Genomic DNA, 15,903 nt, shown 5'->3' on the forward strand with positions numbered 1-15,903 from the left:
TGTCTAGAAACATCCAGAAAATCCACACCAACAAATGGGAAAAAAAAAATATTTTTCACTGGATACTGAAAACGACGAGAAGCAGAACTGAGAACATTTCTATACACAGGGTTCACCAGAGGGGAACAGAGTCAGTCAGCTCACTTCATTAACCAGTGTTTGCATTCCTAGCTCATTTTAGTAAATGTTAAAAGTATTGATCAATATTGCAAAGACATCACAAGGACATAATTACAGATAGCCAACAGGTGTGCCTGTTCATCTTCCCATATCTAAAGGCAAAGCAATTAGGACAAGGAAAGTGAAACGGCTACATGAAAATACTCAAAGCTATAAATGCTGACAAATTAAGTTAAAAAAATACATTCATGCTTATATGTAGAAAAAAAACAAACAAACCCAAAGTTGCAGTTCTACAACTAGAATGGAAATCATCACTGCTACGTAACTGAAGTTATTTAAGAGACCATGAGACATAAGCTGTATCATTAAAACTTCTAGCATATGGACAATGAACACAGTTCACCCTGCCAGAGAAGCTCTAAATCACAGTTTGCTAGTCCACTGTGTTGGTCTGGTTTAGATAGCCCTAAACTGCTGAGACCTCAACATAAGGTATCTTCACCTTGTCAGGGAAACAAAGCTCAGTATCAGAAAACAGAACAGTAAAAACAACCCTTTTCATTCATCATGACTGATCTCAACTTGAACATGAGAGTCTTCAAGACCTGGATGCATCTATAACAAGATTTATGAACCTATAAGGTACAGACCTGAATCATCGGTTTCACACGGTAGGAGGCAAAACCAAGTCATGTTTCACTAGCCACAAATGCATGTTTTTTCCTGATACAGAAACCTCAGAGAACAGGGTAGCTGGAATTCAGGTTATTTTAAGGCTGCTTTTTTTTTTTTTAATCCTTATGGACTTTACCCCCAAAAGTTTGTTACACATGTTCTCAGTATCTTCTTACTAATGCTTTGCAATCCTTAGATTTGAAAACACAGGAGAGTACATCTCTCTTTCAGAGTAAACACAATACAGCAGTAGATGTTTGGTTAGACTGGGCAGGAACTTACTGTCACATCCTCTTAACTAAAAAGCAAACAACACTTGCATTCTCACTTTTGAAGCCTACGAGTCACTCATACTTTACTATCAAAGCATCTTTCACTTCATTTACTTCCTCTGGTTTGATGGAAATACAGAAAAAACAGCAAAAACGCACACATTCATTTTAAGTGTATTGTAACAAATCAGCTGGATCTTTCTCTGTTTCAGTCTGCTCTCTAGGAAAGAGACAACAGACCCATCCAGCCTTCAGCATTTGATGCAGTACCACACAAGGCGTCAAACTAGAAAAGACTGGAATTATCAGGATAACTGAAGTCCACAGTGAAATAGATAAAAATGGGTTGGATGAAAAAGTGACTACCAATTAGGAGGACGTTGCTAATGGCATTTAATTATCAGCTAAGAAACCAATCTTATTTTATATTCTTTCTAATGACCTTAGCACAAGAAATAATTGAGCAAAATACCAATAAGAATCCTAAAGTCAAATCTAGGAAATATACTGATCGTCTTCTACATAGATACCATACAGGAAAACCTGAATGACTGTGGAATAGAAATGGGATTAAACTTCCTCACAAAGTTACATGACTAGCATAACACAGTAAAAAGCTTTCGTTAGTCTCTGAAGTAGGATTTCAGCCATACAAAACAGTGACAGAAGGACCCGAGTGCATTAGCCAACTACAAGGTATCATCAGTCACTAGTCTGATGCAACCACTAGAAATCATGGTCCTAGGATACAGTAATTTAGCATTCGGCAATAGAAAAGGGTACATGACTGCCATGGCAAAGAGCACAATACTTCACCTTTTATTCGCCTTAGCAGGCAGTTCAAATTGGAGTAGGTACAAAAACAGGCTATTAAAAAAATCAGGATATGAAGTGCTTCTCTCAGAATGCACAGCAACAACTTTTGGTTCTCTTCCTTACCAAAAAAAAACCAAGTTTGAACAAGGGCCACATTACCTTCTATAAATTGTTTATTCCCTCCTTGACCAAAAAGAGAAGTGACTGAGCTCATCACTTCCTGCAGAAGGCTAGAAGAGAGAGGGGAATAAAGTCCAGGTCTCTCTCTCCCAGCGTACGTCAAAAGACACCAGAACTCGTCTGTGTGGCTCATGTGAAGCAACTGTTAGTGGTGGGGAAATCCCTAGGCCGGTCCCTCATGAGACATTCTATCAGGGAGCAGCCTCCCACATGGCTCCATTCCTTTGGGGAGGAACTGTGGAGAGGCAAGGAAGGGATCTGATGGAGGAATCTCAGGCGACGTGCTGGGTTGAACATTTTCCAAGTTGGACAAGCTGAAGCCTCTCAACACACTGTTGCCTCTGCACAGGCAGAGTGTCTCTGCAAACGCCAGATGTTTCAAGAACAAATTTCCTCTTGGATCAATTTTCTTCCCAAAGGCACAACCTCCCCTACAACGCAGGCTGAACTAGACACTATTACTAGACCAGCTCTTTCACTTCTACCCACAGAGTTTTTAAAATAAATATCCAAGTCAGTCTTCCTGCTGGCAGCTACAAGCCAATAGAGGATAACTCCAGCAGTCTGAAAAACAGTAGAACTATTCTTTGGCAGCCTAGAGAAGGACTATCTTCATTTAATGTTTGGAAAGGTCTTTGCAAACATGCAGGTAGCGGCAGCACTGGTCAAACAGCCAGAAATTGGATCCAGCACTAACTAATCCTCTAATACCACCAGCAAACACAACAGGAAAGATGCTGGCATTCACCAGAAGAAAATTCTCTGTCATTGAAAGAAAACTGTTATTTTTCAATGACTACTGATTCTAAAATAGAACATGACCAGAAAGGTCTTTGAAAAACACTTTTGTTTTTTAATTAACAAGAGCAGTTATCAGGCAATTTCCGTGTTCTGAAAAACTTCAATATCAGTTCAGCATCCCATAAGCAGATGCGATCTAAGTTACTAGACATCTAATTTTTCCCTGGACAGCAGTAATGGAAATTTTATATTTCATTGCTTTGTTTTACATTCAAAACCATTCAAAACTACTTACGAAGTGTGTTTAAGTTGTACTTAGCTGACAAAGAACATGGGTAATCTACTCTGTTCCTCTTCCACAAGCACTTTGCTTGCAATACCACAGCTCCCAACAACAAGCAACATTATTCAATAAAGTAATGTATTCCTACATACATTATGGCAGAGTCTCTCTTTTACTTCAAGGTTAAAGTGGTTTCTTCCCAGTTACGCTAGCAAACTTATTTAAACTACAGTATAACCAGAATTCCCAATATCCTTCCAGAAAAGCATCATTCTGTTCCACATATTAAATACTAGGACAATTTTTAGCTCTATCTGTGTGTTCATCCCACAGTATGTTATGCTCCTGTCCCAGCAATTTTAAAGTTTTCCATCTTCACTCCATCCCCAAAAACCTACCCTCCCATATGTTTCTTTATAAATTTTCTCCTTTCAAGAATCTAATCTTAAATTGCAGGTCAAAGCCTCCCTTTTCCACTTCAGATTGCAGTTAAGCTCTCTCCCAGAACACTGGAATCAAAAGTCAGCAGACAGCAAGCAAAAACCAAAACTTTCATAGAAGACAGCATGCAAGCATTAGGACCAGCATCCCTCAGACCAAGGTCTGCATGCTGGAGAATAACCCCATCACTGGGATTATTGAACACTGCTTAAAAGCCATTAAAATTGTTTTTACTGATGATAAGCACATTTAAACGTCGTCTTAAAAAACAGCCAAATGCAAGGTCATGCATTTGTAAAACACCGGCCCTACTATAGGAAAAGGGAATTGTATCATGGAAGGCAATGACATTAAGGACTTTGGGCAGCACTGCAGATACCATGTGAGCATTAATTCCTGACACAAGACTGTAGCAAAAAGAACTAATGGAAGCCTTGGAAAGGAATATCAAGGAGAAAGATGGTGTTATCTTTTTATATAGCATCAGTAAGATCAATAATGGACTGCCACCCTTCTATTCAGGGACCAACACTTCAATACAATGTTGAAAGCCAGAAATGCTGGTAGAAATCACTACAAGCATGAAGACAGACCTGAAAGAAAGGCCTTAAAGTCAAGTCTTTTTAACCAGAAGGGTAAACGGATTACTAAATTATCACCAAAGATTATCAATTAGAAAAGAAACCGGTTCTTTTTAATGTCTAACAAAGTAAATATACAGAAAGATATGACAACTAGTTTAGTCAGAAAAACTTTTTTTTTTAAGGTTCATTTCATTTTGGAAAGTAGAGATAACTCATGACATTACTAATTAACAAATAAAGCAACCCTGTCACTTGTTGATAGTGGATGACTTAAAGACATTTCAATCAAAGGTTAATAAATTCAGCACAATCAATGATTAGACAAGACTCTACAGCCTGCAATGACTAAGGTGTCCAAGTGCAGTAATCCTAACGGTCCTCCTGACCTCCAACACTGAAGCTAACTTATCAAAAAGGTGTATCAAAAATAGCACACCTAGACCACATTACAGTCACTCCAAATTTTACCTTCAGTAACTAGAGGAAATTAACAAGCCATAGCTGGACTGCCACACAGCCAAGCCTCCCATTTGGGACAGGTTCACATTAGTACAGCAGCGCAAACTGATGACTGTGAAACACACTCCAGCCTCCTTTTGCCAAACCCCAAATTCCTAAAAGCAGAACACGAGGGCAGCAGATGACCCCCTTCCCCAAAACCCACACACGACGGCAGCCCAGCGAGCCTCCAGCGTTTCAGAGGTCAGGGGCAGGAGAGGAAGCCCGGCTGCCAAAAAACACACTGCCCACAGGCACCTGACTTACCCAAATCTGCGGGGTGGGGCTGGGGGGGAAGGTTTACTTACCCTTCTCCTCATTTAACCTGGTGACCAGCCTCTCCCACACACAGTGCCCGTTTTCCCCCCAAATCTAGGGCCAGATTCTCCTCCTTATGCGCACCCTCCCCTTGCCCATACTCAACACCCCATGCACACTGCCCTCCCCCCTCAAGCCTCCTGCTCAACCCCCCCCCCTCACCTGACCCTAGCCTGGCAGCCAGGCCCTCCCCAAAAACCAGCATCCCAGACCCTCCACCCCACACAAAGCCCCCCTCCCCAATCTGTTCATCAGCCGCTCCCCCAAACACACCCCTACCGCTGGCGCTCAACTCTCTCCTCAAACACCCTCCCAACCCTCATAAGCACCCCTTCCCCCACACAGCCCCCCCCCCCAAATCCTCCTGCCCACCGCCTCCCACACACACACCGCCCCCCAATCCTGCTCCACAGACCCTCCCTCACACGCAGCTCCCCCCCCCCAAAAAAAAACCACGCCGACCAACCTCTCCCTCACACAAAACACTTCCCCCTCACAAACCGTGCCTCTTCAGCCCCGGGCGGCCCCGGCACCCCTCCGCCGGCGCTGACTATATCCCACCACCCCCCCCCAAAAGCGGCCGCTACCGCAGCGCGGCCCGCCGCGGCCTCCCCGAGCAGGCCCCGGCAAAGGGCCCGGCGCAGGCCCGGCAGCCCGCCGCGGCGCCGAGCGACCCAGGACCGAAACCGGGACCGAGACCGGGACTCACTCGGGCAGGTAGGTGGAGGAGAAGCTGCTCCAGCGGTGCAGGGTATAACCCAGCACCCGGCTCTCGGGGCCCGCCGGCCCCGCCGCCGCCATCTTGTTGTCAGCAGCGGCAGCCGCGGCCCCGGCAGCGACCGCGGGGGGCGGGGCCGCGCTCTTAAAGGGGCCGCGCGGGCGCGGGTGGGTGGCGGGGCCGCCGTGGGGAGGACGCGGGTGCGGTGAGGAGGACGGGCCGTGGGGCTCCAGTGGGGTCTAGAGGGTGACAGCCCCTGGAGCTAGTGGGCTGTGGGGCTCAGGGAGACGCCTCATGGAGCTGAGGGGGGGCTCAGGGGGAGGCCCCGTGGGGCTGAGGGGGGCTGTGAGGGGCTCAGGGAGACACTGAATGGGGCTGAGGGGGGATGAGGGAGAGGCCTTGTGGGGCTGAGGTGGGCTGTGGGGCTCAGGGAGACACTGAATGGGGCTGAGGGGGGGTCAGGGGGAGGCCCTGTGGGGCTGAGGTGGGCTGTGGGGCTCAGGGACACACTGAATGGGGCTGAGGGGGGATGAGGGAGAGGCCTTGTGGGGCTGAGGTGGGCTGTGGGGCTCAGGGACACACTGAATGGGGTTGAGGGGGGGTCAGGGGGAGGCCCTGTGGGGCTGAGGTGGGCTGTGGGGCTCAGGGAGACACTGAATGGGGCTGAGGGGGGGGTCAGGGGGAGGCCCTGTGGGGCTGAGGTGGGCTGTGGGGCTCAGAGACACACTGAATGGGACTGAGGGGGGGGTCAGGGGGAGGCCCTGTGGGGCTGAGGTGGGCTGTGGGGCTCAGGGAGACACTGAATGGGGCTGAGGGGGGATGAGGGAGAGGCCCTGTGGGGCTGAGGTGGGCTGTGGGGCTCAGGGACACACTGAATGTGGCTGAGGGGGGGGTCAGGGGGAGGCCCTGTGGGGCTGAGGTGGGCTGTGGGGCTCAGAGACACACTGAATGGGACTGAGGGGGGGGTCAGGGGGAGGCCCTGTGGGGCTGAGGTGGGCTGTGGGGCTCAGGGAGACACTGAATGGGGCTGAGGGGGGGGTCAGGGGGAGGCCCTGTGGGGCTGAGGTGGGCTGTGGGGCTCAGGGAGATGCCCTGTGGGGCTGAGGGGGGGCTCAGGGGGATGCCCCATGGGGCTGAGGTGGGCTGTGGGGCTCAGGGAGACACTGAATGGGGCTGAGGGGGGGGTCAGGGGGAGGCCCTGTGGGGCTTGAGGTGGGTTGTGGGGATCAAGGGAATGCCCCGTGGGGCTGGGGGGGGGGCCTCAGAGAGATGCCCCGTGGGGCTGAGGTGGGCTGTGGGGCTCGGGGGGAGGCACAGTGGGGCGGGAGTGGGGTGTTGATTGCCAAAGGGGACATCTCCTTTCCCGGCCCCACGGCGGTGAGTGCTTGGGAAAGGGATCTAGGAAAACCCAGCGGGGTTTGATCCTGTGCTGGCTCCTGCACCAGTTCCTTGTCACGGGTAGCAGAGTTAACCTCCCTCGCTCCGTTTTATCAGCTGAATATTTGACCGTGTATACTTAAACTTCCCAGGAAGCTCGTTTTGACATTTCTGCCCGTTTTTAAATGCTGAGGGGCTCAGTTTTTTTTCTTTTCCAAGAAGGAGCTATTAAAGTCACCATAAATAACAGTAAACAGATAAATAAAAGTAAATAACAACTAAAATGAAAATGTGGATGATCGAGTGGTGCCCAGATTTAGCTTTTGACCAACAGTCCCATTTGAAAGGAATTGCAAATTGAGCACTGGGCGCCAGAATTAATCAGGGTTTGTTGGGGTTTTTTTATCTTGGGTCATTTTTTCAGTCCATACAACAACTCATCTACGTGCTTCATGGAGAGACAACCTGGAGGCTCAGGTTGGGAAGGAACCCAAGTGGTTTCCCACATCTTGTGCACTGTCATATTTAATAACTTTTTTTTTTTTTTGCTCTGGATTTTAGGAAATAACTTGTATTTAATCATAGAATCACAGAATACCAGGTTGGAAGGGACCTCAAGGATCATCTGGTCCAAACTTTCTTGGCAAAAGCATGGTCTAAGGATGGCCCAGCACCTTGTCCAGCCAAATCTTAACAAGTATCCAATGTTGGGGAATCCACCACTTCCCTGGGGAGATTATTCCAATGGCCGATTGTTCTCATTGTGAGAAATTTTCCTCTTGTGTCCAGTCAGAATCTCCCCAGGAGTAACCTGTACCCATTACCCCTCATCTTTTGCACGTGACTCCTTGTAAAAAGGGAGTCTCCATCTTCTTTGTAGCCACCTGTAAATACTGGAACATGGTGATAAGGTCTCCCCTAAGCCTTCTTTTCTCAAGGCTGAACAAAGCCAGTTCTCTCAGCCTTCCCTCATAGGGCAGGCTTCCCAGTCCTTGGATCATCTTTGTGGCCCTTCTCTGGACCCTCTCCAGCCTGTCCACAGCTTTTTTATGTAGCGAGGACCAAAACTGAACACAGTATTCCAGGTGTGGCCTGACAAGCGCTGAGTAGAGTGGGATAATGACTTCTTTATCTCTGCTGGTGATGCCCTTGTTGATGCAACCCAGCATCCTGTTGGCTTGCTTTGCCGCAGCAGCACACTGTTCACTCATATTGAGTTGGTTGTCCACCCAGGTCCTTTTCCACAGAGCTGCTCCCCAGCCGGGTAGATCCCAACCTGTGCTGCGCTCCTGGATTGTGTTTTCCCAAGTGCAAGACCTTACATTTTTGTTTGTTGAGCTTCATAAGGTTCTTGTTAGCCCACTCTTCCAGCCTATCCAGGTCTTTCCGCAGGATGGCTCTCCCTTCCGAAGTGCCTGCTCCCCCACTGAGTTTGGTATCATCAGCAAATTTCATCAGGGTACATTTGATCCCATCATCCAGATCACTTCTGAAGATATTAAACAGATTTTAAAATATTAATCATATCCTCCTTTGCAGTTGGTGCTGCTGAATAATTCACTGGCAGCACCAGTACCTCTCTGGGTCTGTGGTGTCGTGCTCGGTTTGGAGGGAAGCTCCCACCGGGATCTCCAGACCTGCACCAGGTTTTTTTTCAGTGCTTTGGCCCTCTGCATGGCTGCATGCCAGGAGGCTGGCTCTGAAACCCCAAACACCTACGGAACCAGCACGTAAGCTGGGTGTTCTTTGACACGTTTCTCTATCTGAGGTTGTTGTAGGATTTTTCATGGTGAAGGGAGATGTTTTCACCCACAGCCCCCACCAAAGCAGGAGGGAGGCTTGGGACATCCCTGGGGCAGCTCTGGGCTGCTTGAGAAAGCAGGGGAGATATTTCAAGACCAGGGGAAAAAAAAAGCCAAACAAATAAACAGCTGTCTGTTGGACATGACAGATTGGAGACATATTATCAGGCAGGACAGCAAGATGCCTGGCTAGATTAAATTAGCACAAGGATTTTTTTTTTTTTTTTCCCCCTTTATTTTAGGAAAGCGAGTGAGAATGTGGCAGCAAAATCTGCCTGCAGATGAAAAACTCCTTCAGCAGCCTTGAAGGCTGAACGTCAACTGGTATTTTAAAAGCAAGGGGGAGCAGCAAGCGCTTCCTCTCAAGACCCCTGCCCAGGAGGGGGGTTCTCAGCATTTTCACTGGTATCAAAGCCACGCAGCTCTGCAACAGCGCAACAAAGTCCATGCACGAGGCGCGAACGTCCACACCTCCCTCCACTCCTGCACTAATGAGGCTTTTTGAAGTTTGTGGCCTTGCCGTGGCATTTCAGACTTCACTTATCCAAACTTCTGTCTGCAGGCGTCCCCCTCCCAAAATTACCGTAGGAGTATTAAAAGAAATAGTTTACTAAAGATCTCACTAATAATGTACTCCCAACCCCGGAGGAAGAGATGCTACCTCAGCATTTGGAGCCTCGCTAACAACCAGCCCGAGAGGAGCGATGCTGTGTAAAACTTGTGACCTTTGAATATGAAATTTAGGGGATTGCGAGCGAGCAGTGGGCGAGAGCCCTGCAGCAGCCAGGAGGAGGAGGAGGAGAAGCCAGCAGCCCCCTGCTCGCCGCTGCACAGTGCAAACCACCCTAGGATTTTCTCTGCTCGCTATCCTGTTACCACTTGAATCAAGACCTGGATGCCGAGGCAGCTTATTTTTAGCACGTTTTGGACTTAAAGTGAAGTGAATGCTGATGAAATCTGCAGTACTGACAGCCCTGGAAAATCTTTATTCATCTGCAGCATAGGCAGCAGGGAAGGCAAAGCAATTCCGAGCTGCAAACCGAGTCCCCTGGTTTCTCGGGCTCAGCCTGCCCAGCACTCTGCAGTTACTGGTAGTCACTGGGAGAGGGGTTTTCCACACTCTGAGTGGACTGAGCAAGGTGGGGAGGAGCACGATGTGCAGGGGAGCGGCATGCGGCAGATTTGGACAGCCTGGAGCCTCCAGCTGAGCTCTCTGCATCCCCATCAGGGTGGCTGCCAGAGCTGAACTGTGGTGGCGGTGGGGCCGTAAAAATGAGAGAGACTCAGAAAACATGAGTATCTGAACCCTGCTCTGCTAGTCCAGAGCCATGCTGTGTTTGTGGCACTAATGCAACGCTAGATCCATGCAACCTTGGGGGTCCAATGGCACCGACGCTGCCCATGCTGCCTCTGGCAGCACCTCAGACCTGCTGCTTTAGGGAAAACCCCCAAAGAGGGCACTTAGGAAGCAAATACTGTGCAGAACAGTCCTATTTCTGACCCCCTCGCTTGGGACCTTGCTGAAACCCTCCAGCACAACTTGATGCCTGCCGGACCTGAGCTGGCCAGGTAGATCTGTGCTGCCTGTGGCTGGCTGCTTTGTGAGAATGGGGCTGCAGAGGGGAAGCGAGAGCTTTCCTAAAAGCAAAAATGGGTCTCTTTGGCGTTCAGGGCACAGCTTGCCAGAGAGCCAGGAGGTCCCTGGACGGGTGCCTTGGATGGTAGCTGGAGTTGCTGGGAGAGGCCAGGGTGACCACGAGAGATGTGCCCCGCATCTCTTTGCCAGGAGGATGCACGCACGGTGTTCACATGCTTGTCGTCAGTAAGCTTGAAATCCAACCGCGGGCAGCTCGGGGATTTGACAATTGTTTGTGTCTGCCTTGAGACAAATATCTCATTCCCCCCGTCACAAACTTGCTCCTCTACCGCGCGTGTGTTTTGAGTTTCCTCATGCAAAACCTGCGTGGGTGTTTGGATATGTAATGAGCACATAGTTCAGGATGAAAACAAGTTGCGTGGAAGAGCCAAGTAACGCCAAAAAAATGAAAGCAATACAAACAACAACATGGCACACGGCCATACCAGCTAGATTGTGGGCCAGCCGGATCTCACGTACTCCCCGGAGCTGCAGAGCCGATCAGCTGTTGGAAAAAGAGACCTTTAAAGACAAGTGAGAGGAAATAGCATTGGCAGTGCAGGCCACAGCATGTTTCCTTCCAAAGCAGGACAGAGCCAAGGACATTAGGCAGAGCCGTAACATTTGGGGTCTCGTTGCTCAGCCATGAAGTAAGGCGAAAACCTCAAGTGGGCTGCAGTTGTGTAAACTCCTATTGTTTTCTGAGCGGAAGCGGAGCGCTGGCCTGATGGGGTATTGTCGTACCAGATTTTGGCGATGCTCGCTGATGTAACCAAGCTCCCTCTGCAGAGACAGGGCTTCATATTAACCCAGTATGTTGTGCAGGGGCAATTAACTCGCCTGCCTGCGCTGGACCCCGGCTGGAGAACATCATCCCAAGCCAAACATGTGCTCCCTCCCATAGCGTCTTCAAAGAAAATTACCTCTAACCTGGCGGCAAGGCTGGAGTGGGACTAGAGGCAATTCCAAAAAACTCCCCAAACCATCATCATCTCTCATTTTGATGACACGATGGAAAAAAAGTGGCACAGCTGATTAATAGACTCGTTTTCTGCAGGGCCTCAATGCATTTCCACACTGAAAAGGGGTAAGAGCAGGCCTCAAAGACAGGTTATTTCATTTTTTCCCCAACTGGGGAGAGGGATCATCTGTGCCTACTTACAACGTAGTAAAACAATACCTCCTTCAATGTAATAAAATACCTCTCCTGATCTAGGCCCTGATCCAAGCATCTGCTCCTCAGCCACGTGCTTAAATACCTGCTTGAGTCCTCTTCACCACCTCTTGTAGCATCCGTCCTGTGGTTAAAGGCTTAAATTGGCTCACTGGCAATCCAGAAGATTGAAAGGGGCCTGAAATACCAGCGCCTCCATACACACATTGGCATAATTCTTTGCATAAAAGCCAGCTTTAAAAGGCTTGTTTTACAAAGCACAAGCGTGCATTTTTTTCGAATCAAGGTCAGTAACTCAGCTTCATTCACCAGTCTCCAGCTGCAAAACAACATGCCCCAGACAATGGGGGAGAGTGTATCTGAGTCAGAAGATGCCTTTTAAGGGATGCAAGTGGCTCCGAGCCACGCTGAGGAAAGAAGATCTCCTTGGTACCCTTGCGTGCTCGGCCCCATCTGAACTGAAACGGGGCACCTGAGGGCAGGAAAAGCTCGTGAGATGGGAATGGCGGCAGAAATCGTACTCACGCCCTCCGTGCTTTGCTAAAATGCGCTTTTCCGATGACACCCTCACGCCACCCTCTCCGTGCCCACCGGCGTGACGTTGCCCCGGGCTCGGCTCCACTCCACGATTCAGCGGGTGCTCCTAAGAAGCAGACGAGGTGCTCGCAGCTGCGCCGCGGGCTAAAAATATTTGCTTGTCTCTTCCCCCCAGGCAGGTGCGCTCATCCTGGGCAGGGCTGCTCCCACAGGGATGCGCTTGCACGCCAGGCGCGAGCTGCTCGTGGCACGCTGCAGCTCAGCACTTCTTCCTTTTCTACGTGGAGCGCTTGGGTGTTGTGATTATTTCTCTGAATCACCCAAAGAGGATGCTCTGTCCTGCGTTTCAGATGCAAAATGTGCCTTGGAATTCAATAGTTGCTATAGTGCCATAATTACACATTTTATGGAGTACTTAGTCACAATGGCTAGAGCTCTTGTTTTATTAGGTTTGGACTCCTTCTGTTGCTTTATTTTAAAGACCTTTCTGCTAAACGCTTTCTCTCTGCATTAAAAATAGTTTATTTCAGCATTTGTTCTCTCCAAAGATAGCTCCAATTCGTGGTTGCGATGGAGCACTGGTCACCAAATTGATAGTATGGATGGAGCTTAGAGCCTGCTTTCTGTCGCAGTGCTCCAAGATGCACATCAAAGTCGGCTTAAATGATGCCAGCAAAACATTTCCCAGGATCCAGGAGCTCTTGAGCACTGATCCTGGAAACATTGCTGTCTGGGGTTTGGAGACAACTCACACTGCCTGCGTGGGGCATCCACACCTTCCCAGGTGCTCCACTTTTCCTTGGCAGTGTGGAGAAGGTGCTCTTGTGTGCTCTTCCTGGAAGACCATTCAGCCCACATCAATGAGACACATCTTGGGAGAGGATGAATCACTCTCCCAAGGTGCTGGGGTTTTATGCCAACTCTAGAAGAAGCTCAGCTTTAGTGCAGACGGCTGAGATGGGTAAGACAAGCCCCACGCTCAACGTCGCTCCTCCAAACCGCAGGGATGCTCTCCACCCTACACAGTAGGATTGGCCTTTCCTCTATTAACCTCTTTTTGTGCCCAAGTTTCCCCATCTGGAGAATGGAGCTAAATACTTAATTGCCTACTTTCTAAGGAGTCAGGCAGGATAATTAGCTAATGTTTGGGTAATGCGTCATAGGGTAGGAGTGCTAAGTAGTATTGCTGTCAGCAGCACAGTGGGAAGTGAAGGACTCAATCTTGTTTTTTAATCAGGAATGTCACGGTCTCCCCTAAATTCATTGTTTCCATTGACTAGTCTGCTGAGGGCAGGGGACTTGTGCAAAGTGTTTAAAGGAAGAGGATGCCAGGGACAGTGGAGAGCTAGCTGTTTGCGATCCAGGAGAAGAGCTGTAAGAATAACTGGGTGGATTTCAGAAAGGGAAAACTGCCAGTGAAGACAAAAGCAGGGAATATGCCTGGGACTGGACAGAAAGGGCTTACGTCTGTAACTGTAGCGTAAATATTCAATAGCAACATCCTCTGAGTAACAAAAGTGCATCAGGGAAACTTTTCTTGCACTGCATTTATTGCATGCAGGCAGCACAGTGGGAAGCATGACACAGAGACCCGTCTAACTCACCCTGGGGATGGAAGTAGACTCAACCTAAAAGAGATTTCACATCTTTAATTTTTATTATTCTGCAAATTACGTTATGGATGAACTTCAAGCCCTTCTCATGTCCACTGATCATAATTGATGAGATTTCAATCGTGCCTCCTTGAAGTTAAACATCTGAGAGACACTTTGGTTAATAGTCTGCCTTTCAGTGCAGTGCATTAGCTCTCTTGTACTCCTGTCTGCTTAATTTAGAGCGAGTGGCCGAGAGTGGTGCAATTAAGGAAGGAATCTTGGGCTGAAGCTCTCAACGCTTTCAAATGACCAGCAGACCCTTCAGCGCCAGCTTGTTTTTACAGTAGCTGGAACACTACTTTCCATGACTCACTACTAATTATGCTCTGGATTTGCAAACGAATGCTTTTAACCTCTTCTTGTTGTATATGAAAATTATTAAACCGTCAGTGCTGTCCCAGTGCCCTCCTGGTCGTGCCGCTGTGATCTGCTGTCCCACCTCTGTAAGCCTGGCTCTTTCGCTTTCCAGCCAATGCAGGCAATCACATTCTCCCTGTACCTCTTTTCTAAATGAACCAATGTTTCTCACGCTCTCTATTTATTTTCTCGTCCTGGAGACAGTCTCGTGCTTTGGTATGTGCAAAAGATGACTTTTCCAGTGAGGTTGCTGGGCTCTCCCCGTTTCCTGTTGAGTGTCCAGCCACAGGCTATGTGGAGATTATGCCAGCTCCTGTCTCTTTTCCCCAGTGGTGGTTAGCCAGCCGCAGACCATCTCAGCAGCTTCTGCCAACTGCTCTACACCCTGTACAGATGTCTCAATCAGAATCTCCGCAGCCAGGAGTAGGGAGAGGAGAAACCACAGATAACCTGGAACTGATCCTCTCCACCACTTGCATTCCCCGATCTTTGCAGAGAGGTCCATAAGGAGGAATAATGCCTGACCCTCTGGAAAGGGAGAGCATCCTTTCACTTGCCAGGCCTGATGAAATGCAAATCTGTGGACACGCTGCCGTGGTGCATTGCCCACTGTAAGACAGACTGTGCCAAACCCACCACCCCATCCCAGCGCTCCCCAGGGAGGGGTTGTGCCCAATCTCAGAAAGGTTGCTTTATTCTAGAGAATAGCTTCCTGTTGTGTCTATTCCTGGTTTTGTACTAAGGAGGTGGAAATACTGGCAGCAGTTCTGGGAAGGGCAGGGCTTGGGGAAGGATATGCCTATTCATCAAGATCACCCTCCCCACCATGGCTAGATGCTCCACTTAAGACTGTCTTTGGCACTCAGGCTCAAGTGGCAAATAAGTGGGACCCACTGCTCCCATGAAGAGGGACGAATTTTCCCTCCAACAAACTAAAAAATAATATTACGTGAAAGAATAAGCATCTGCTTTCAGTGCAGGTCACTTGATGGGTCTCAAGTTGCATTTTTTTTCTCCAGAAGTTGCCCCAGCAGCAAATCCACCCAAATGACCTCCTCTGTACTGTCCAGAGCCACCCCCCCCACCTTGAAAGGCAGTTTGGAGGGGCTGGGGGGTGACACATGGGACAGAGCTGTTTTTTCCTATAGATCCAGGAGTTTCCAGTCCATTTCAGGGCAGCATTTCCATTTTCTGGGAAGGCAGGAGAGCCACATACCCGGCAGGAGGCTTCATTTCTCACCATGCTCAGCTTCTCCCACCACGTAGAAAGCAATTTCCCGGGAGCCACAGATGGGCACGGACTGGTGCCTGAGCCCATTCAGATACTGCTAGTCTCTGTGGTTACATGGGTTTGCAATCTGCTTCCTGGGAAGAGGAGGGAGACAACGGTCCTGTGACTGCTGAAGGCTTGGTGTGGCCTCGCGCTTACGGGCAGTCATATTTGTGGGCTTGGCAGCCAGAACTCAGAGGTTTGTGGGCTGCGTGAGTACCATCCCTGCTGCTTTCCTGACCTGCTCCCATATCCACGGACTGGCTGTGGGGCTCAAGGACCTCCCTACATAGCTGAGAATGAGGGGTCCTGCTCCAGATGTGCCAGAGGGGAAGGATACCCTACCCAAAGCCAGAGGAGAAGAGAGACAGGAGAATGACCCAAGCCACTATGTCCTTTAACATGGGCACCTCGAAAAGCATGGTCCAAGGAGTACCAGCCCAACA

At 49.1% G+C, this 15,903-nt stretch overlaps 1 protein-coding gene across 2 annotated transcripts in view; it reads right to left on the minus strand.

Moving 5' to 3' along the window:
• MKLN1 (muskelin 1) overlaps window positions 1-5,759 on the minus strand; it is a 106,193-nt gene extending 100,434 nt beyond the window's left edge. For both annotated transcript variants that reach the window (XR_012649983.1, XM_075024597.1), the window contains exon 1: window positions 5,641-5,759. Coding sequence is in view for 1 of the 2 variants with exons in the window: in XM_075024597.1 (XP_074880698.1) it covers window positions 5,641-5,732 (92 nt within the window). In the remaining variant the exon portion in view is untranslated. The remainder of the gene's footprint in view (window positions 1-5,640) is intronic.
• Between the last annotated feature and the right edge of the window lie 10,144 nt (window positions 5,760-15,903).

The sequence above is a fragment of the Buteo buteo genome, chromosome 4, assembly GCF_964188355.1.
Source record: "Buteo buteo chromosome 4, bButBut1.hap1.1, whole genome shotgun sequence".
NCBI lineage: Eukaryota > Metazoa > Chordata > Aves > Accipitriformes > Accipitridae > Buteo > Buteo buteo.